The sequence below is a fragment of the Orycteropus afer genome, unplaced genomic scaffold, assembly GCF_000298275.1.
Source record: "Orycteropus afer afer isolate SDZICR_OR568_19922 unplaced genomic scaffold, OryAfe1.0 scaffold00214, whole genome shotgun sequence".
Taxonomy (NCBI): Eukaryota; Metazoa; Chordata; class Mammalia; order Tubulidentata; family Orycteropodidae; genus Orycteropus; species Orycteropus afer.
The window spans coordinates 3,605,059-3,628,805 of NW_006921801.1; the positions used below are offsets into that span (position 1 = coordinate 3,605,059).

Below are 23,747 nucleotides of genomic sequence, written 5' to 3' on the forward strand. Positions count from 1 at the left end.
TTCTATCTGTAGATTTAGAATCATTTCTAATTTTTCATTTATTTTGTCATTTTGTTCTTGTATTTTCTTCCAAAATTCTTCTATGGTTTTGTCTGTGTTTTCCTTGGTCTGTCTCTCAATTCTTTGAAGATACCTGGATATAATTCTTTTGAATTCCTTATCATGGAGTTCCAATGCTGCTTCTTCCTCAGGAATTTTTTTCTGGGTCTGTATCCTGCTCCCTTGTTTCTACCACTTTATCTTTCTTCTTTGTGTGGACTCTGATGGTCTGTCATCTTTGAGACATCATGGCATTGTTGTATTTAGATATACATTAACTGTTTGTGAAGAGCAGCCAAGGGTGATTCAGGCTCTTCTTGGTGGTTATTTATCATTGGCTTGTTGGTGGAGAAGGAAGTGGTGGCTCTCAGTTTGTGAAGCTGCAGGAGGTGTGGATGTAGTTGTGTAATATGGGAGTCTGTTGCTATCTTCCACGCAGACAAAAATAACAAATGAATAACCATCCAAAAAGTAAAAGCAAATGGACAAAAAATACACCATGTAATCACACTGAACAGTAACTAAAAAAAGAAAAAAGGGAAAAAGAAGAAAGAAAAAAACCCAGAAGTATCTGGGGAGAGGGCAATAAGAGAAAAAAGGTAGAGAAAGAAAGTAATGAAGAAAAAATGAGAAGAATGCAAAGAGAAAAACAAGGAACAGGGTTAACCATGAGAAAGAAAAAAACCAAAATTGCAGCTAGGAACAAGGAAAAGAAAAAAGCTGAAAACTAGAACCTGGGAGTGGAAGAATAAAGAATAATAGTAAAAAGGACAAAAGTAATAATAATAGTAGTAGTTTTAAAACAGACAAACTAAAAAACAGAAAAAAGAAAAAAAACATGGGGGCAGGGCAGGGCACCCAGGCTCCATCCGAGCACACAGACTGGGTGCAGGCCCAGAAGGTGGGTGGTAATAAGGGATGGCTGCACCTCCGTTCACCAAGAGGGTGTGGGGTATAAAAGTAACAAGGGGAATGTTGCACCTTTCCAGTCATCCAGGTCTGGAATGTCCTTGGGGTTACTGGCAAGTGGAGCCTGTTCTTAAGTCTCTGGGAGAACACTGTCACTTTAAATATCTAAAATGGTCAAGCCACTTGTAAACGTTCAAAATGGCTGCGCCCTCTAGACAGATAAAAGTCCACAGCTCAGCCCGCCATCCTCTTCGCTGCTTTCCCTTTCATTCTCCAGCCACCAGAGCAGTCCTCCATGCAATCCCTGGCTAGCTGGGCAGCTTTTTGGGTTAATTCTTAGGTCTTACCACCCTCAGCAATATCTAAGCTGTCTGTGCTGTCAGGATTGCTGCCAGACTGCCGCTCTGTATGTCTCCTTTTTTGGTGTTTTCATGTAAATTCTTCCACTAGTTGGAGTTTAGTCCACTTCTATATCCTTCCCTTCAAGGCTCAGGGTCCAGGATTATCTTCTGTATATGTGTTAATTTGTTCCCCTTTTCTTTGTTGAAGAGGGTCCGTGCAGTCTTTCTGCCTATTCCGTCATCTTACCAGAACTCCGCAGATGATATTTCTACTTACATATTTATATGTGCTATAAAATGTCCACATATGTAATAGGGCCAAAATGGGTAAAGGTAGCCTAACTTCTTAGCCACAACCAAACAACTTAAGGGATTGAGCCTCTGGGCCCATAAGCTTGGGACCACGGTTGTGGGGAACATCAAGCTCAATTGATACAATACTACAAAAACATCGTTCTATGTCCTACTTCAGTGAGTAGCAACTAGGGTCTTAAAAGCTTGAGAACAGCTGTCTAAGATGCAAAAATTGGCCTCTCCTCGTCCAGAGCAAAGAAGAAGAAAAATCAAAGACACGTGAAAATAATTAGTCCAAGGAACTAGTGGATGCTGAGACCAAAAGAACTAGATGGTGCATGGCTACTATGCCAACCACACAGAAAGGGATCAAAATTGGAGATCCTGGACAGAATGGGAGAAAATTGTGGAACAAAACTCAATCATGAAACCAGGCTTCACAGGTAAAATCCCTGAGGACTATGGCCCCCAGTCTCCCTTCAGACCCTGACTTCACTTCCACCCAAACAATAGATAGGCTTACAAGTGAACAATTACACTAGGCAGGTACATTCCTTAAATCAATCAATCATGGGAGATCAGAAGGGCAGCATTTGTGCAGGGAGACAGCTCAGAAGGTAGGAATGCAAAGGAAAGAAAGACATAGGGAAAAGGTAACCACAGGGAGGAAGTGGGAAGAGAGTTGTTACAGTATGGGGATTGCAATCAATGTCACAAAACAAAATGTGTATGAACTGTTGAATGAAAAAATAATTTGTCTGTAAACTTTCATTCAAATCACAATTTAAAAAAAAGAAAAGAATGTGCCATGGAAGAAGAGGTGGGAGGTGGGGGGCAGAGGCAGGCAACAGGAGTGTGAGAAGAAAAGGGCATTTGTGTTTCAGGCCCTCTGAGTCATTTGCCTATATGACTTTATAGTTTAAGTAGCAATGTGACTTCCAAGTTAAATCCATGTTGGTGAAGGGAGAAATCCTTATGAGAGCTACACCATATAGGAACAGATCCTATAAAACTGTTTTCCTACTCAACACACAACATACTTACCTCGCAAGCTTACTGAGGCCAAGGACTTGCTTGTTAGGAAGATAACCAATATGGACCTTCAGAATAGAGAGAGAGAAATTGTGAACTAAGTAAAAATATATGGGAGCTCTGGTAGCATAGTGGCTAAGGCACTTGACTGCTAACCAGAAGGCTGGCGGTTCAAATCCACCAGCCACTCCTCGGAAGGAAGATGGGGCAATCTACTTCCGTAGTGATACTGCCTTGGAAACCCAAGGAGGGGTCGCTATGAGTCGGGTCCGACTTGACAGCACATAAAAACAACAACAACAAGTAAAAATATGGCACCTCCTTGTGGCAAAATAAGGAAATATAGTAAGAATATAGCCGTCTCGTATACAATTTATCAGAATGAAAATGCATTTAAAAAAACTTGAACCTTTAAGACTTATAAAATCAAGCACTTATCTAAGCATTTTTTAAATTACATAAATGTAGAAAAAGGGAAATACATGAGAATGAGTCTATTAATCAAATGACAAGTTTTAAAAATTAGTCATATTATTTCCTGGTAAATTTAAACTCTTGGTACAAATCTGAAAGTCTTTCCTCTATTGAGAGGAAACATTCTTGAGAAATGCATATGATCCTGTAGCAGCAATACTGAAATGTATCCAGGAAAGCCTCCTTTAAAAGGCAGAAATCATAAATATTGCCATTCTGCCATCACAGTGGCCTTAAAAGCCCCACCACAGAGCCTTGTTGCACAGGTCTCTCTGTCCTTTGTCATGTTTGGTTGTTCCATTTTTAAACCACTAGAGAGCACTCTCTTCTGCTTAGCTACCACCATGACTCAACAGAACCTGTACCCTCAGAATTAAGTTCTCAGAGTACCTATTATTAGGCAAAGCCATTTCTATAATACTTTAAAAGTACTGATTAATGTTTAATATGTTAATGTTAACCTCTTTTTGAGTCAGGTATTAAGTTTGAGAAAACATAAGCTCCCTAAAAAGGCTAATAAGGTAAATGGTCATTTGTAGGTGATCAACTAACCCAATATCAAATTATCAACTCAGTCACATCATGGTTTGCCAACATTTGTTTCATTTATTCATCTAATATTTACTATACACATGTTTGTAATTGATCTAGGAATTGGTAGTGATTTTTCCTCCATTAGTGCTATGCTTTAAAAGTTTGAGAATCCCACCTTATCACCTTGCTAATCAGCAGGATGAAAGTAACACCTGAAAGTTAAATATTTCAAATTAGAAAAATGAGAGCATTGAAACTTTCCCATAGAACCAAGGGCTTCTGTACCACTTGAAGTTTTCATACTTATGCAGGGCTGTAATTTATTTGTTGTTTATACTATTTTTGGTCTACCTTAAAAAATTAAGTCATCTTTGTGTCCATTTTAGAAAATCACTAAATAATGTATTTTAATAATAAAGTTATCAAGAACATAAACATAGAGATAATCATAGCATAAGATATAATGGTAAGAGGCTGAGTCCAGGATCAAGTGCCTTGGATGAGCTCCACAAAGGTTACTAACTCCCTCTATCCTTTGGACAAGTCACAGGCTTTCTGAGCCTAATTTTCTCAATCATAATAAAAGGTAGAGGTGAGCTCAAAGTTCCTTCATTCTAGAAAATCCTAAACCCTGCTGTCACAACCTCAGCAACACTGATTATCAGATTACCAGACACTGCATGCCTCCTGATGGGATGGGCTGGAACAGGAAGTCCACAGTACTCCAATGAACAACTCTTGTCAAAAACGTTTAGCCTTAATCTCACAAAGCTTTTAGGTCTAATCCAGGTTATAGGAAATCCAGAGGTTGAAAGCAGAAGTTAAACAACACCAGGAATGTAATGGAAAAAAATTCAGAAGGTGGGACACTGTACCAGACAACAGGTCCAGTCTCTTCAAAAGAGAATGTAATGGCAGAGGAGACAATTTTACAATAAGAAGGCTTAAGAGACATATCAACCAAATGCAATGTGTGGACCTTGTTCATATTCTGGTTTAAAAAAAACCGAAAATAAGACATTAGAGACAGAGAAACATAAATACGGATCAGCTATTAGATGCTATTAAGGAATCACTGTTGATTTTGTTTGTGACAGTGCTGCTACAGGTTAAATAAGAAAAGGTCATTTTACAGATGCTTACTGGTAGCATAGTGCCTAAGGCACTTGACTGCTAACCAGAAGGCTGGCAGTTCAGACCCACCAGCCACTCCTCGGAAGGAAGATGGGGCAATCTACATCTGTAGTGATACTGCCTCGAAAACCCAGGGAGGGGTCACTATGAGTTGGGGCTGACTCAACAGCACATAACAACAACAACAACTAACTAATTAGTGGTGAAGAATCATAATGTCATAATGTCTATAACTTATTTTATATTCTTTATAGATTGAAGGATTTACTGCTAACTTTTTAGGTGTGATAATCAAATTGTGGTTACGTTTCTAACAAAAAAAAATCTTATCTTTTAAATAAAAGCAGTTATGGAAGAAGTACATGATGTATTGGATTTGCTTCAAAATAGTCTTGTAGGGACCTAAATATAACAAGACTGGCCCCATACTGACAGCATTGAAGTTGGTTGATGGGAATAGGGAACTCCATTATACTAGTCTCTCCACTGTTACAGATGTCTGAAATTTTCCATAATAAAAGGTTTTAAAAGGGAGAGATACCACTATACACCCAATAGAATAGCTAAACTTAAACAGACTGAAAGTGCCAATTGTTGACAAGGATGTGAAGCAAATGGAACTCTCATATACTGATGTTGGGGTATGAATTGGTACAACTGCCTTGGAAACTATAAGTCAATATCTAATAGGATGAATAGGGATATACCATATGATTCTGCCATTCCACCCCTAGGTACAGGCTAATGCATGCCTCTGTGCACCAAAACAATGTTTATAGCAATATTGTTTGTAATAGCAAGAAGAAAAGCAAAAACAACACAAATACCCACCAAGAGCAAAATAGACAAATACATTGTAGTATGCTTATATAATGGAATAATATACACCAAGGAAAATCAGCAAACTACAACAATCAAACCAAACCAAACTCACTGCCATGGAGCTGGATCCAAGTCACAGTGACCCCTCCTCGGGTTTCCAGGCGGTATCTCAATGGAAGTAGATTGCCCAACCTTCCTTCCGAGGAGTGGCTGGGTTTGAACCACCAGCCTTCTGGTTAGCAGTCAAATGCCTTAGGCACCTGTAGTAGTTAAGTTTGTGTGCCAACTTGGTTAGGCCTGGTTGAGTGGCTGGGCAGCTAGATGTAGTATTCCCCATGATGAGACTGGTAATCATCTCCATGGTGGACTCTATTGTGAGCAGCTGAGTAGCTGCCTTAGGGATATGGTCTGCTTCCTGTATAAGCAGAAGCCTTGGGGAACAGTCTCTAGTTTATGGCACGCTTGAACCCTGCATGTAGCCATGTCGTTGTTCAGCAGCTTGCCATGCTCTGCTGACCTTGGGACTTTCAGTGGACTTGAATTAATGGCCTGCCATGTAGTTTGGTAACATCGGGACTGTGCCATTTTATTTGTCGACCTTGGGCTTGTTAACCTCAGCAGTCTATAGCTGCCTGAATGAAAGATGCATCTAGCTTCAGTGAGCCAGGAGCCAGAGGCAGAGCTGAAGCCCATGGTTGAGGGACTTTCACACAGCATCTAGAGCCTGGCACTTGGAACTTGGACTTCTAGCCTCTGAACTGTAAGAGAATAAACTCCTGTTTGTTCAAGCCATCCCATTTGTGGTATATTCTTGTCAGAGCAGTACTAGGTGACCAAAACAGCACCCCGCCACCAGAGCTCCCAACTACAATGACAGATAATAGCAATGAATCTTGTGATATGGTGCTAAAGAAGCAAACACAAGAGTTTATACTGTAGATCCCTTCCACTCATACAGAGCTGAAAAACAAGCAAAACAGTGTTAGAAATCAATACACTGGTTATGTCTGTAGAGGAAGGATGGGTTAGGGATTAGGAAGGTACAAAAGCAGAGCTTCTAGGATGCTAATAATGTTCTAGTTCTTAATCTATGAGGTCGTAAAGAGTACTCTTATGAGTTTTACATATGTCTATGTTTCACTTAAGGAGCTCTAGTGGTGTAGTACCTAAAGCATTTGACTGCTAACCAGAAGGCTGGCGGTTCAACCCAACAGCCACTCCCATGGAAAGATTCTGGGCAATCTACTTCCGTAAAGATTTATCACCTTGGAAACCCAAAGGGGGTCACTGTGAGTTGGAATTAACTCCATGGCAGTGAATTTGGTTTGATTTCGGTTTGTTTCACTTATTTAAAAAAAAATGTTAAAAAATAAAATACTTTAATAATAAAGTAATTAGAAGCAAAATTAAATTTAGTTGATGGGTATATAGATGCCCATATACAGGTGTCCACTATTCCTTATAAGTATTGTGTTTGAAAATTATTTTTAAAAACCAAAACAAAATAAATTTATAATATTTGAGGAAGGTGTCAGTTAATAACTCTCTGTCCTAAACCCACATGTTCTAAAAGATATGTTTAATTGCAACAAATTAAGTAACATATTATGTAGCTGGCATTAGATTCATTTTTGCTATTATAGAAAAGGTTGGAAACAAATCAAACCCACTAATATAGAAACCCAAGGAGGGGTCGCTATGAGTCGGGGCCGACTCGATGGCAAACAACAACAACAACAACAATATATAAACCTGTGTCACGAGAAATTCTGCAAGTCATTACTGATCATACCATGCTATACCTAAGTATATTTTGGATCAAACATTTTCAGCCAAATAAAGGCAAAGGTTTTCAGATCCTGTAGCTGCTAGGCTAAAAACTGCCATCCTAACTTCATGATTTTAACCTATTAGCATGGTATTTAATATGAAATACTTGCCCTGAGGGGTTTCTGCTACTTTATTTTTTTTAATTCAAACTAGATTAGTCAGGTTGTCTGATACATATGTATATGTCTAACTCTAAGTATCAAGGATAATTAGGAGTTAGGAGCTTTTGAAAAATAATTATCCTAATTTTAAAAGCTTTCATTTTGCTTTCAAAAATTGTAGAAACAAACAACAAAAAAGAATACCTTACCTTCCCAACAAATGGTACTAGATGATGTTCACACATGGAAAACATGTCTATGTCCTTCACAATCACCATCTCATCATGATCTTCATCAAATATAGCATCATTTAGGACATCTGAAAGCAGAGACTTACTTTAATAACATTTCCAACTTCATACAGAGATACAGAGTAGAAAAAGCTAACAATCTAAGTAAACACTGAACATAAGAATGTTAATCTTCACTAAAATATTAACAGTGTATAAATTATTTATCCTCTTATCAAATTAGCAAAGTTGTTCTCTTTTAATGATGGGGAAAATCCTTATAATACAGTGTTACATAAAATGCAGAATTACAAATATATTTGCAATATGTAAGAGAGAGTTCACTGATAGATTGATTTTGCCAAAATAAAACAGTGGCTATTTCTGGTGGTAGAAATGCACCAGTTCCTTTTCTTTCTTTACATTTTCTCATACCAAATTATTTTCTCTACAATGGATGTGTAGGAAAACATATCTGAGAAAAAAATCTAATCTTTAGCTCTCTGACTTTTTAGGCCAGATCCCAACAACCAAAAACTTGACCTCCCTTTGCAATTCCCCAAATAATTTCCTACTCTTACACTTCTCATTATAATACACAAGCATCAAATTTATCCCAGTCACCTTCCTCCCTTCCTAAATGAAATAAAATCCTACAGTTTTTATGCATATGCCTGTCTAGGCAGACTCTTGGTGATGAGCAGAGCATTGTTTAAGCTGTGGATTCTGGCATATATGGCCAGGCATCCAATAGACATTTAAAAGCAAAAAGTTTTGTTTGTCAATTCAGCAACAAAAAGAGAAACAACCCAATAAACATGAGCAAAACCTCTAACAGACATTTCACCAAGAAGATGTACAAATGGCCAATAACCACATGAAATGTCAAAGTCATTAGTCATTAGGGAAATGTAAACCAAAACCACCATAAGATATCATTTCATCGCCACTACGATGGCTATTAGGAGCTCTGGTGGCATAGTGCCTAAGGCAATTGACTGCTAACCAGAGGCTGGCTATTCAAACCCACCAGCCACTCCTTGGAAGGAAGATAGGCAATCTACTTCTGTAGAGACACTACCTTGGAAACCCAAGGAGGGGTCGCTATGAGTCGGAACCGACTTGACAGCAGTGAGTTTGGTGGGTTTTTTTTTTTTTTTTTTTTAGGATGGTTATAAGGTGCTCTGGTGGCACAGTGATTAAACCATTCAACTGCAAACCAAAAGGTCAATGGTCAGAACCCACCAGTATTTCATAATACAAAGATAAGGCAATCTGCTTCTATAAAGACTTACAACCTTGGAAATCCCATGGGGCAATTCTACTCTGTCCTGTAGAGTCACTATGAGTCAGAATCAACTTGATGGCAGTGCATTTAGGTTTAGGATGGCTACTATCAGGAAAATGGAAAACAACAATTATTGGTGAGGATGTGGAGAAATTGGAACCCTCACATATTGTTGGTGGGATGTAAAATGGTACCAACACTATGGAAAACAGTTGTGTAGTTCCTCAGAAAGTTAAACATAGAATTACCATATGTCTTAGCAACTCTACTCATAGGTACACATCCAAAAGAACTGAAAGCAAGGACTCAATGTTCATTGCAGCACTACTCACAATCGCCAAATGTGGAAATAACCCAAGTGTCCATTGACAGGTGAATGGATATACAAAATGTGATATATACATACAATGGAATAGTATTCAGCTATAAAGAAAAAAGAAATTCTGATACATGCTACAAAATGGATGAACCCTTCAAGCTCAACTGGCATAGCATACTACATAAAACATTGTTCCACATCCCACTTTACTGGGATCTTAAAAGCTTACAAGCAGCCATCTAGATACAACGATGGGTCTCTCCTCATCCACAGCAAAGAAGAATGAAGAAAACCAAAGATTCATGGAAACAATTAGTCCAAGCAACTGGTACACCATGAGATCCTCAACTTACGACTATGAGACCAGAAGAACTAGTTGCCCAGCTACCACTGTCAACCACTCGGAGGGGGATCTGTGTAGGAGATCCTGGATAGAGTAAAACAATATGGAACAAAACTCAAAATCATTTGGGGGTGGGGGAGAAGGGACCAAGTTTGCTGGTCTGATAGAGCCTGATGGAACCACTAAGACTATGGCCCCTAGCTGTCCTTCAGGTCTGAAATTGAACCCATTCCTGTGGCTTCCACCCAAACAGAAGACAGGCATATGAGGTGAACATTTACACTAGGTAGATGCACTCCTTAGAGAGAACAATCATGGGAGAATAGAAGGGCTGTGTACGCACAGGGAGACAGCTCAGGGGGCAGGAGTGCATGGAGGGAAGGACACAGGGAAGAGGTAACTATGGGGAGGAAGTAAGAGGGGAGCTGTTGCATTGTGGGAAAGTGTGGTCAGTGTCATAAGACAAAGTGTATGTGAATTGTTGTACGGAAACTGAATTTGCTCTGTAAACTTTCACACAAATCACAATAAAAAAAAAAGGATGAACCTTGAAAACATTATGCTGAGTGAAATAAGTCAGACACAAAAGGACAAATATTTGTGTGATGCCATTTATAAGAAATATCTAGAATAGGCAAATGTAAAGAGACCAAATTTTATCCGTGGGACAGGTGAGAGGAAGAAAGGGGGCAGTTATTGCTCAAGGAGCATTGACTCTCCATTAAGGGTGATGAAAAAAATTAAAGACAATGATGATGGTTATACCCACGGTGAATGTAATTAATGTCACTGAATTACATACACAAAAATGATTGAAATTATAATGTTTTATCATACATATTTTTACCACAATAAAAAAGTTAAATGATTAAATAAGATGACCTTTTGAAAAAAAAAAAAAGGTTTTGTTTTTAAAAACTGTTTGTCTGGACAGCTTGGCAGACTAGACATATTCAAGATAACAGCTGTGTGATTTCAAAGATCTGGGGGTACCCAATCCACAGAGTATGATTAGACAGGGGAAGGGAAGAGATGAACTAGAGCTTCTCAGCCACCTACAGCTATGCACCCTCTGAAAGGTAGGCTCCAAGTGAGTCACAGCGAAGATGTACAAATGTCCACCCACACTACCTGACCTTCAGTGGCTACGCTGCTACTAGAATAGACACTTGCATATATTGAGTCATCATTGAACTGCAGTGACCATCCCCTGAGTCAAGCTATTCAGAGACACATTTGACTGTTAGTACAGAAGTCATCAGTGCGGTCAACAGAGGTGAACATGTGTGGGGTTTAGATACACAGACACCGCTGTTAGAAGTGGTTGATAAAATCCAGGGAGGAAAAAGCTCAGTGTCGTTCTTTAAGTAAATACTCCTTCTCCAAAACCAGTTCTGTTCAGAACACTCTGCCCTAAACTGCCATCAGATTTTTGAAAGAAGTCCACAAATAGATTCTTAATGCTCCCAAAAGTATTCTGGATTTCTCCAAGTTTTGAAAGTAATGTTACTGCCATCCATAGTTTACTAAAATCTGTAGTCACATAATGACTCTTCTTGAAAGTAAAAACAAAAACAAATATATTTCTTAAAATTTGAGAGAACTTTCAAACGTAGAAAGCATTCTTTTTTCTTTTATTTTTTTCTGGCAGAGAAGGAGAGATCCCCTTTCTAAGCTCTGAAGACAACCACGTGACAAGTGTTAAAGCAGGCTAAGTTAGTATCTGACTCCATCACTTCCTAACTGTGGGACCTTGGACAGTGCACCTCAGTCTCCTTGGCTATAAAACAGGTGGGAACCACACAGGTGTATCACGAGGATTAAGGGAGACAATCCACAAGTTTTTGGAACTACACAGAGAAGAATAAGTGGCAGTTGTTGCTGTTATATTTTTGCTATTATTACCATTATTTTTAAGATTGAGGGAGTTGCTAAGCTACGTGTCCCATGCAAACTGATGTATATCTGAATTTAAAAAGCAATCATTTGCTTCTAACACACACAGAACAGAAAGGAAAAATTAATAACTTTCCAATGGAGAAAAACCTGGCAGACTCTACCTTAACCAAGTGATCAAGGTTAACACAACCAGTAATAAGACTACTTATATATATGCAGCTCCTGATATGATATGATAAGAATGGCATATTACCTCTGTGGTATTCTTCCAAAAAAATCTATGAACACATCTAATCGTGAGAAAACATCAGACAAATTGAAAGACAGTCTACAAAACACCTAACCGGCACTCTTCAAAAGCATCAGGGTCATGAAAGGCATGGAAAAACTGAAGAACTGTCATAGACTGGAAAAGACTAAAGAAACATAACTGAATGCAATGAAAAGTTAGCATTCCAATAAAGTCTATAGCATAGTTAATACTATTGTACCAATGCTAATCTCTTAAATTTTGATAATTGCACCATAGACTTACTAGATAACGTTAGCAGAAACTGGAGGAAGTCTGTATGAAAGCTCTAAGTTGGTAGTAGCTTGGTAATTCTTCTGTAAGTCAAATTGTTTCAGAATAAAATTTTTTTAAAAAAAGTAATAGGACAATATCCATCAACTGGAATGTACAAATAATGGAGTTCTTGGCAGTGCAGTGGTTAAGTGCTTGGCTATTAACCAAAAGGTTGGTGGTTTGAACTCACCAGCTGCTCCACAGGAGAAAGATGTGGCAATCTGCTTCCACAAAGATTACAGCCTATGAGGCCACCAGTTCTAGTCTATCCTACTGGGTTGCTATGAGTTGGAATCAACTGAACAGTAACATGAAATGAACTACTGATATACATAATAACATTGTCAAGCCTCCAAAGTATTATACTAAGTAAAAGAAGCTAAACACACACAAAAAAAGGTCTACCTGCTACTGTAAGATTCTAGGAAAGGCACACATACAATGACAGAAAGCAGATAGGAATCAGCCAAGTGGGAGTAGAGACTGGCTGTAAAAGGAAGAAACTCTTTTTGGGGTGATGGAAATGGTCTGCATCTTGACGTGGTGGTGATTATTGTTGTTGTTGTTATGTGCCGTCGAGTTGGACCCGAGTCATAGCGACCCCTCCTTGGGTTTCCGAGGCAGTAGCACTACGGAAGTAGATTTGCCCCATCTTCCTTCCGAGGGTGGTGATTATGCTACTGTATTTATTTGTCAAAACTCAAAATTCTGCAATTTATAAATTAACTTTAATAAAGCACACTCTGGAAAAAAAGTTAAAAAACAGTATAGTATGCAACCTTTGGTATAAATAGTTGTTGTTGTTTGTTAGGCGTCGTTGAGTCAATTCTAACTCATAGAGACTATGCAAAACAGAGTAGGACGGCCCTGTAGGGTGTCCAGTCTATAACCTTTATGGAAGCAGACTGCCACACCTTTCTCCCACATCTTTCACTCACCTTTCAGTTACACACTAAGTACTTAACCACTTTGTCAGCAGCGGGGTAGACACATGTACACGTACATATATATGCTTATTTGTAAAAAAGAAAAGAAAAGAAAAAGAAATACTGAAAGGCTAAATCAAAAAGCTAGTAAAAATGATTCCCTATAAAGGCAACAGGAGCCCTGGTTACACAGTGATAAAAGCTCTTGGCTGCTAACAATGTTTGGCAGTTCAAGTCTACCGGCCACTCTGCTGCAGAAAGATGAGGCAATCTATTTCTGTAAAGATTTACAACCTTAGATACCCTATGGTGTAGTTCTGCTCTGTCCTGCAGGGGTGCTGTGAATCATAATTGACTCAATGGCCACAGATTATAGGGGACAGAAAGAACAGGATAGAAAAGATACGGATGGAAGTGAGACGTCTTTTAATGCAATTTGTTATGTAGTTTTGATTCTGAAATCATGTAAATGCTTTACATATTCAAATAAAATTAAAACAAAACAGTGATGCTTATATGGCCCAACGCTTTGTGTGATAACAGAACACTAAAACAAATGTTACCTATACCATATTTCATTAAAATGGACTGACAATAAACCTGACCTAGCCAAATCATTTCGCTTCAATAATGAAGTTTCACTGTTACAGTTACTTATGTTTTGCTCCAATATATCTGAAAGCTACCATCTGTGGCTAATAAGAACAAAACACGATCACAGATTGTTTTAATTTCCTGCCTGTTATCAGCAGCAAGAAGGTAACCCTGGAAACAAGGATTTATGGCATTCTACTTCCTACTGTTGGTCATAACCAATAAAAGAAAACAAAGCAGCCTCTGAAAGTTAAAGGTTTGCCCATAACAACTCTACATAATGTCTGTTCTAAGGTACACCTTTTTTATGTCATTAATGACTGAGTAATAACAGCAACTAACACTGCTGGGTGGCCTCCCTCAAGTATTTATTCAGCTAGGACTCATTGAAAGGACAGGATGGCAGGCTCAAAACATGACCCTGAATACCTATTTAAGCATCTTTTGAAACTCAGACTCATTAAAACACAGATTGCATGAGCTACTAAGCCACAAAAAGATAGGAAGGAACCTTAAATGCATATTGCTAAGTGAAAGAAGCCAGTCTGAAAAAGCTTCAAATGTATGACTCCAATATGTGACATTCTGGAAAAGGCCAAAGGAGAGAGCAAGTAAGATCAGTGGTTGCCAGAGGTTGAAGGAGAATGGGGATGAAGAGGTGGCACATGGGGCATTTTTAGTGCAGTGAAACTATTATGGCAGGTACTGTAATGGTAGATACATGACATCAGCATTTGGCAAAACCCACAGGACTGTGCAACACAAAGAATGAACCCTAATGTCATGTAAATGAGGACTTTAGTTAATAATAATAATGTATCCATATTAGTTACCAATGATAACAAATGTACCACAGAAACCCAAGATGTTAATTACAGGAGGAACAGTGTGCAGGGAGACGGGGAATGCATGGGGCCTCTCCGTACATCCTTCATGATTTAAGTAAACTTAAAACTGCTTTAAAAAATTAAGTTCACTGAAACACAAACAGATTGTCAGGCCACAACCTAGAAGCTTCCGATTCAGAGGTCTGAGGTGGGCCTGAGATTGTGCGTTTCTAACCAGCTCCTACTGGACTAGGGGATGACCTTGGGCCTAAGGCAATTGCCTGACAAGTGCAAGGCTGGCGGTTCAAACCCACCAGCTGCTCCCTGCCAGGTAGACAGGGCCAACTCTTTCTCGACTCTGCCCTCCTTGGAAACCCAAGGAGGGCTCACTAGGAGTCCAATCCAGTCATTAGGAGGTGTTTCGGGGGTGCTCTGGTAGCATAGTGCCTAAGGCACTTGACTGCTAACCAGAAGACTGGCGGTTCAAACCCACCAGCCATTCCTTGGAAGGAAGGTTGGCCAATCTACTTCTGTAGTGATACTGCCTCGGAAACCCAAGGAGGGGTCGCAATTAGTCAGGTCCAACTGGACAGCACATAACAACAACAACAACCAGCTCCCAGAAGGTGCCGCTGTTGCTGGCCCAGGAACCGCCTTCAAGCCCAGCTTTGAAGCAGTACATGTTTTATGCTCCTGCACAGACTCTTCAGACCTTCAAAATGCTCCTACTCATATATAGAGATTTATTTTTAAGGACAAACACAGATCTATGTTTGCTGGGGGAAAAAAGGAAAGGAAACTCCTGGGAGATATTCCCCTTAAAAGATGATTCAATCCAATGGAGCTCATTTTGAATGAATAGGAATATGTGCTACCTAGGATGTTTTGTGGTGAGGATCACCAAAAATCAGAGGTCTCTGAAGAAGTCATAATTTCGTACCTGATGCATCTTCCTGGGAGGACAACGTTAAAGAAAATGGATGAAGAATGTAATTAATGTCACTGAACTGCACAATTAAAAATGGTTAAAATGGCCAACTCTTTGTTATAGTTCACCACCACCACAACAAGAACAGAAAGAATGGAAGAAGACTCAGAATATTAAGCGTGTATCCATCTGAAGGGATAGGTAGGAGATAACAGGAACTGCCAACTGGTTTTAGAACTAGAACAGAGGGGCAGAGACACAGAGACATATACCTAAAGGTATCAAGCCTGTTTGCTCTTAGTTGGAATTAAATCAACTCAAGGTGCTAACAAAGATACGTACCCTGATTTGGTGGAAAAAGGACTAAACAGTCAGAGCTCCTTCTAACACAAGAGTTGCCTCTACCTGAATATAGTAATACTTTCTTCATGTGTACTCCCATCTCACAGCTCAACTGGGTTTTATGGTCCTGGGGGTAAACCTTGTATCTTAAGACTACAGAGTTTCCACACAGTGCCCTGTATGTCATGGGCAGAGTCGGTGTTAAACACAGATCTTCCATGCTTAGGCAATTAATGTCAGTCTTTACTCTGTGATTTACTTCCTTAAAATAGATTTTAACAAAGGGACTTTAAAGAAACTCATGTGGACAAAGGACACATAGAATCCTCACTGAGGCATTATTGGTAATAGGAAAATAGGAAACTTGAGTGTGCATGAGAAGAATGATTGCATAGTTTGGTTAGAGCTACACAATAAAATAATAGCTAGCAGTGAAAGTGAGTGGATTTGAGCTGCATGTATAAATCCTTGAAATAATATTCAATGAAAAAGCAAGTAACAAAAGCATATGTACAGTATGATCCATTTAAATGTAGAAACAATACTGTGTGTTATTTATAGACATACACATATAATCAAAGCATAAAAATATGCATGAGAGTAAGAGATACCAAATTTAGGACAGTGCTTATCTCTGTGGAGAGAAAGTAATAGAATCAGAAGAGATACATAGGAAGCTTAAGATAGATCAGTATTTTTTAAAGCTATTATAGCAGAAAATTAAGATTTGTTAAAACTAGATGGATGTGGTTAAATTACTTTTTTATACTTTTCTTGCATACTTGAGACATTAATAAAAATACTAAGATTTTTTAAACTGAGGTGTTAATACACCTGCACATATCTTTGGGTTTTTTTTTCCCCCCACTGGGTGGTCAAGAAAGGGGTTACCTCTGGGCAGACGGACTGGGTATGGAGGAGGAAAGCACAGGAAAGAAACAGCTTGCTTCACGTAGCTCTTCAAATTCTTCTCAAAAACCTCCCTAAATCACACTCTGCAACTAAAAGATTTCTGCCCTTAGTGTGGCATTAAACCCGTATTTTCTACCTGTTATTTGAAAAATCTGTCCTACACACAAGTGCAATGTTAAAACAAAAGAGTTTTAAAAAATATATATAAACATACACATATCTATATATGCATATATATGCACACAATGGTGTTTTTTTTCTGTCATGATGATACATTTCTTATTAGCACTTTCAACATGTGCAGCTTTTTGCACTTAACATGATGGAACTAACATTTGTAAACTTGGCCAAAACAAGCACTGACCCAAACATTCCACAGACTGACAGAATGGCAGAAGCTAAGGTGACTCCGGACACCCAGTCGCACCATCTGCTGGAGCAGGCAGAGCCAATGCCCAGCTTTGACATGCTCCATGAACTTACTTCATAAATTGCAAGTTTGTCAGTGGAAAAGCAAAGAAAGTTCAAGTTTGTTAATTTTGGACATTTTCACTCATCTTCCTTGGCAGAGGTAAATTCACATGTTGCTGGTTAGCAGATAAAATATAGCCAAAGCTATTAAAATGGAAACATTGGCTGTCTCCAAAATAGTATCAATATGCATGTTTTGTTTAGCAAATACAGTTCTTGTAAGGTATTCTCATCCTCTCAGCCAGCTTCCTCATGAACACTGTGTCTACTGGTGGGGCCAACTTTCCCCATATAAAGTTTTCTTTGCAGAATAACATTTCCTCCTGATTACAACAGTAATGTTCATTGTAGTTTATTTACAAAACATTGTTGTTGTTGTTAGGTGCTATCAAGTTGGTTCTGAGTGACACATAGCTTATGTGTAACAGAATGAAACACTGCCCAGTCCTGCGTCATCCTCACTTTCATTGCTATGTTGAGCTAATCACATTGCAGCCACTGCGTCAATGCATCTCATTGAGAGTCTTCCTCTTTTCCACTCACCCTCTTCTTTCCAAGCATGATGTCCTTCTCCAGGAACTGGTCCCTCCTGATAACCTGTCCACAGTACATGAGACGAAATCTCACCATCCTCACTTCCAATGCTCATTCTGACTGTACTTCTTCCAAGACAGATTTGTTCATTTTTCTTACAGCCCATGATGTTGTTAGGTACTGTCCAGTCAGCTCCGACTCATAGCAATCCCATGTACAACAGAACGAAACACCACCCAGTCCTGCACCAACCTCATAATCCTTGCTATACCTGAGCCCATCATGGCAGCCACTGTGTCAATCCACCCCCTTGAGGGCCTTTCCCTCTTTCGCTGACCCTCCACTTTACTAAGTTTGATATCCTTCTCCAGGAAATGGTCCCTTCTGACAACATGACCAAAGTAAGTGAGATGAAGTCTGGCCATTCTCACTTCCAAGGAGCATTCCGGCTGCACTTTTTCCAGGACAGATTTGTTAGTTCTTCTGCCAGTCCACGGTACTTTCAGGATTCTTCACTAACACCACAACTCAAAAGCATCAACTCTTCTTCAGTCTTCCTTATTCATTGTCCAGTTTTCACACGCATTTTGAGGAGATTGAAAATACCATAGCTTGGGTTAGGTGCACTTTAGTCTTCAAAGAGACATCTTTACTCTTCAGCACTTTACAGAAGTCTTTTGCAGCAGATTTACCCAGTGTAATACATTATCTGATGTCTTGACTGCTGTTTCCATTGGTGTTGATTGTGGAACTAAGTAATATGAAATCTTTAACGTCAATCTTCTCTCCATTTATCGTGATGTTATTTATTTGTCCAGTTGTGAGGATTTTTGTTTTCTTTATGTTGAGGTGTAATCCATACTGCAGACTGTAGTCTTTAATTTTCATCAGTAAGGGCTTCAAATCATCTTCACTTTCAGCAAGCAAAGTTGTGTCATCTGCGTATTACAGGCTGTTAATGATTCTTCCTCCAATGCTGATGTCGCATTCTTCTTCATATAGTCCAGCTTCTTGGATTATTTTCTCAACATCAGATTAAATAAGTATGGTGAAAAGATACAACCCTGACACACTCCCTTCCTGATTTTAAACCATGCAGCATCCCCTTGTTCTGTTCGAACAACAGCCTCCTGGTCTATGTACAGGTTCCTCATAAGCACAATTAAGTGTTCTGGAATGCCCATTCTTCTCAATGGTATCCATAGTTTGTTATGATCTATACAGTCAAATGCCTTTGCATAGTCCATAAAACACAAGTAAACATCTTTCTGGTATTCTTTACTTTCAGCCAAAATTCATCTGAGATCAACAATGATATCCCTCATTCCACATCCTCTTCTGAATCCAGCTTGCATTTCTGGAAGTTGCCTGTTAATATATTGCTGCAAACTTTTTTGAATTACCTTCAGCAAAATTTTACTTGCATGTGATATTAATGATATTGCTCAATAATTTCCATATTCTGTGGGATCATCTTACTTTGGAATGGGTACAAATATGCATCTCTTCCAGTCAGTTGGTCAGGTAGCCCCCTTCCAAATTTCTTGGTATAGATGAGTAAGTACCTCCAGCATCCGTTTGTTGAAATATCTCAATGGGTATCCCATCAACTCCTGGACCCTTGTTTTTAGTCAATTCCTTCAGTGCAGCTTTGACTTCTTCCTTCAGTAACATTGGTTCTTGATCATATGCCATCTCTTGAAGTGGATGAACATCAACCAGTTCTTTTTGGTACAATGACTCTGTGTATTCTTTCCATCTTCTTTTGATGCTTCCTGCATCATTCAATATTTTGCCCATAGAATCTTTTAATATTGCAACTTGAGGCTTGAATTTTCTCTTCAGTTCTTTCAGCTTGAGAAATCCCAAGAGTGTTTTTCCCTTTTGGTTTTCTAACTCCCGGTCTTTGCACATTTCATTATAATAATTGACTTTGTCTTCTTGATCTGCTCTTTGAAATCTTCTGTTTAGCTCTTTTATCTTGTCATTTCTTCCATTTGCTTTAGCTACTCTCCATTCAAGAGCAAGTTTCAGAGTCTCTTCTGACATCCATTTTGGTCTTTTCTTCCTTTCCTGTCTTTTTAATGACCTTTTGCTTTCTTCATGAATGATATTCTTGATGCTATCCCACAATTTCTCTGGCTTTTGGTCATTGGTATTCAATGACCAAATCTATTCTTTAAATCAAATCTATTCTTTAAATAGTCTCTAAAGTCAGGTGGGATATAATCAAGGTCATATTTTGGCTCTCATTGACTTCTTTTAATTGTCTTCACCTTCAACTTGAAAGTTCAAGTTGCAGATAAGCAACTGATGGTCTGTTCCACAGTCAGCTCCTGGCCTCATTTTGGCTGTAGATATTGACCTTCTCCATCACCTCTTTGCACAGATGTAGTCAATCTGATTCCTGTGTATTCATCTGGCAAAGTCCACATGAACAGCTGCCATTTATGTTGTTGAAAAAAGGTATTTGTGATGAATAAGTCCATAGCATATTCAGTATTCTTTGCTAACACCATAATTCAAATTCATTGTCAGTTCACATGCATATGAAGTAATTGAAAGTACATTGGCTTAGTTTGGGTACACCTTAGTCCTCAAAGTAACATCTTTGCTTATGAACACCTTAAAGAGGTCTTTTGCAACAGATATGCCCAGAAAATGAAAGCATATATAATCTTTCCACCCAGACACAATTACATAACCACATCCACAGTGGCTCAAGAAGGAGCCCATTAAAGTAGGAGGAATAAATTAAAAGAAACCAGGGACCAGAATTCTAGTGCAAGCTTTGTGTCAACTATGTGACCTGAGCTTCAGCATCTTTACAGGTATGACGATGGGGTTGGAGGAGGAGCAGCCTAACCTGATTCTCAGGTTCCTGGCTTGTACAACTCTTGGGGGGGGGGGGGAAGGTTGGAAATTGACAGTTACTCCCACCAGTGGCTCAGCTTTTGAGATGTGCAAGGCAGTAGCCAGAGGCTTTCTGTATTGAGATATGGAAGAATATCTGTTGTAAACAATTCAGATTTATTAATGGATAAAACTCACAGTTGCCAATCATACACATTATTAGCCCTCAAAATTTTGTCCAAACCAAAGAACTGTCATTCTGGTTTCAGTTTACTACTCTGAATATTTCTAGTGGACCAAAATTAGAGCTTAGAGGCAGTCCAAGGAAACAAGGGAGGGAACAAGAGAGGGGAGGGAACACTGCAAAAAAAAAAAAAATGCATTGACCCATGTCACTTTAGTTTTGTGTATTTCACTATGCATAAATTATATTTCAATAAAATGTATTTTTAAGATAATAATAATAATAAAAATGGACTGTATTCAAGGAGCCATGGGGGGAGGGAGATACACACACTTGCCAATATAGTTTTTTTAACTTGATGCTTTTATATATCTTTCACAATCCAGCTGTTAAACTGAAAATGAAATTACAAAGCAGATGATGATAAAAAGGTCCAGTTCACAGTAGTTCTAAAGAAAGAACACACCAATCGGATAAACTAACCATTTGCTCCAAAAGCTTCTAATGGGCTCATCCTTTATCATCCTATATTCATTCACTAATACCATGAGATTTCATACAGATGAATGTTATGAAACCATCTGTAATCCTATCTAACAAATAAGTAGCAGCAGGATGTGCAGGTCACCATCATTAATGGCAGATTATTAAAGGATAAGACTTCTCAAGCCACCCTGAGCAGCCTGACTCACCAGGTGTGAGAGTGATCCAGGGGGATGTCTTTGAAACTAAGGGATTCTGATGACCAGTCAGGCTGGAAGCACAGGCTTGTGAGAAGTGAGGGCCTGAGGCCATGATATTGCTGTCAACAAGGCTCAACTGTGGTCATTAGAGCTCCTCACCATAAGCCACCACTGGCATAGTGGTTAAAACAGTCAGCCACGAACCAAGAGGTTGGCAGGTTGAACCCACCAGCTGCTCCGCGGGAGAAAGATGAGACAGTCTGCTTCTGTAAAAATTTACAGCCTTGGAAATCCTATGGGGCAGTTCTACTCTGTCCTAAAGGGTCATGGTGAGTTGGAATGGACTCAATGGCAGTGGGTTTTTTAGTACAGTCACCGAGGCAGAGGGTGGTGATTCCTGTGGAACGCTGTAAGGTCTGCACACCAGCTGGGAAAGGGCTGACAGTTTCAAAGGTGCTGGAACAGAGACAAGGGTGGGTGGACGGGTGGAGAGACAAGCAAGGGAGGCAAGGGAACAAAGCTAGAGACGACTTTGTCTATGTGGGCAGGGAGGATCCACACGCTTGGGTGAAAAATAAAGGAAGGAGGACTTCATATAAGAAAATTGTGCCCATATCCTAGAAAAATGTGAGCCACGTAAGAAAGCAGTTGGATCCTACAGCCAACCTACTAGAAATCAGATTCAAGGGTACCATGATCAAGTTTTCATGAAAGGTGCTATACTGATTACTGAGCTGGACACAAATATATCAAATCAGGACCTCAAGAAACTTGATGTGTGGAAATAAGAGGCCTATGTGTAAAAATAGTTGGAGAATGACTATAAAAGCAATAGTGTACATAATGGTAACAGTATGCGATGAGAGGGGTAAAAATATATGGCTTTAAGTTCTCAAAGATTACGGATTTGACCTAGAACTTAAAGATCCGATTCTGAGGAAGAAGAAGGGTTCCTAGATGGGGTAAGGGAGAGAGATACTACATCAGATAAGATACAAAAGTGGAAACCAACCAATGACATAATGGCCTACCTGAGTAGATTTATACATTGAGCAGAAACTAGATTTTCTCCTATTTTAGAGCATTTTTAAGTTCTAACAGTTTTATATGTAAAGACCCACAACTCTGTTTTAGTCAAAGCTGCTTATCATCCCCATTTTACTGATGGAGAAGGGGTACTTGGAAACAGTGCCTGCTCAAGAGAAGCCAACTAGTGAGTGTGACAGCTGGATTCTGACCCCTGTCTTCTGACTCCCAGACCAGAGTTCTGATCCAATGCTGTCCAAACTCTGAACCTAACCTACTGCAAGAAGGGACTAGAACATGGAGTTGAAGGAGAGGAAAGGGTCAAAGCTAACCACAGACCCAGGAGAGCAGAACAGAAAAAGCAGCCTGATACCCTGGGGTGGCCAGAGCCCACAGTCACTGCCATCAGTAGCAAAACACTGTTTTATCAACTACGCATTTGGTTTATATGAGGGAAAATTCAGTAATTTAATGCTCATTTGACCTTTACTTTTTGAAATCAAACTGAAACAGTTTCAGGGGAAAGAAGAATCCCATTAAATCTTCAAACTAATAAAAAGGCTTTTAAACTTATCTATGAAATTTATCCTAGAAATCCAGTAAAAATCACTTCTAAAGTCAACTAGGAGTCTTTAACTTTAAATCTTCAAGATTCACATATTTTGTGCCTCCTAGTTGTGAAGTAAGGTTGGGCAATCCTACTTCCGTAGTGATACTGCCTCGGAAACCCAAGGAGGGGTCTCTATGAGTCAGGGCTGACTCGACGGCACATAACAACAACAACAAGTTGTGAAGTAAGCAGCATTCCTGCCAAAATTTTTTCCCTAAATTCAATCAAATCTTAGGACCTAATTTCTTGATTCCAGGAATATAGGGTCTAGAGAAACAATTTAAATAGAAACAAGAAGGGGGGGGGGGAATTCCAAAGGTGGGATATTTTATAGGACAACTAATCTAATCTTTGATAAGTCAATACCATGGGGGAAGAGGGAACAGGTGAGGATGAACAAAATAAGAACTGTTCTAGATTGTGAAAGACATTTTGGACAACTGGAGAAATTTGAATACAATCCAGGTATTAGACAGTATAATGGAATTATTCATTTTACTAAGGGTGATACAAGTGGTTCATAAGGAAAATGCTATTTTAGAATGACAGTTTTCTCTAAATGCACATCCCTGATTTGTTGTTGTTTGTTGTTAAGTGCCGTCGAGTCATTTCCGACTCATGGTGACCCCATGCACAGCAGAACGAAAACACTGCCCGATCCCGCGCCAGCCCCACAATCCCTGCTATACTTGAGCCCAGCATC

The 23,747-nt window shown here is 39.2% G+C and overlaps 1 protein-coding gene across 1 annotated transcript in view; it reads right to left on the reverse strand.

Moving 5' to 3' along the window:
- GCH1 (GTP cyclohydrolase 1) overlaps window positions 1–23,747 on the reverse strand; it is a 74,414-nt gene that overhangs the window by 15,252 nt on the left and 35,415 nt on the right. The window contains exons 2-3 of the mRNA XM_007948352.2: window positions 7,720–7,829; window positions 2,628–2,683 (exon numbers count right to left, since the gene is read on the reverse strand). Coding sequence (XP_007946543.1) covers window positions 2,628–2,683; window positions 7,720–7,829 — 166 coding nt within the window. The remainder of the gene's footprint in view (window positions 1–2,627; window positions 2,684–7,719; window positions 7,830–23,747) is intronic.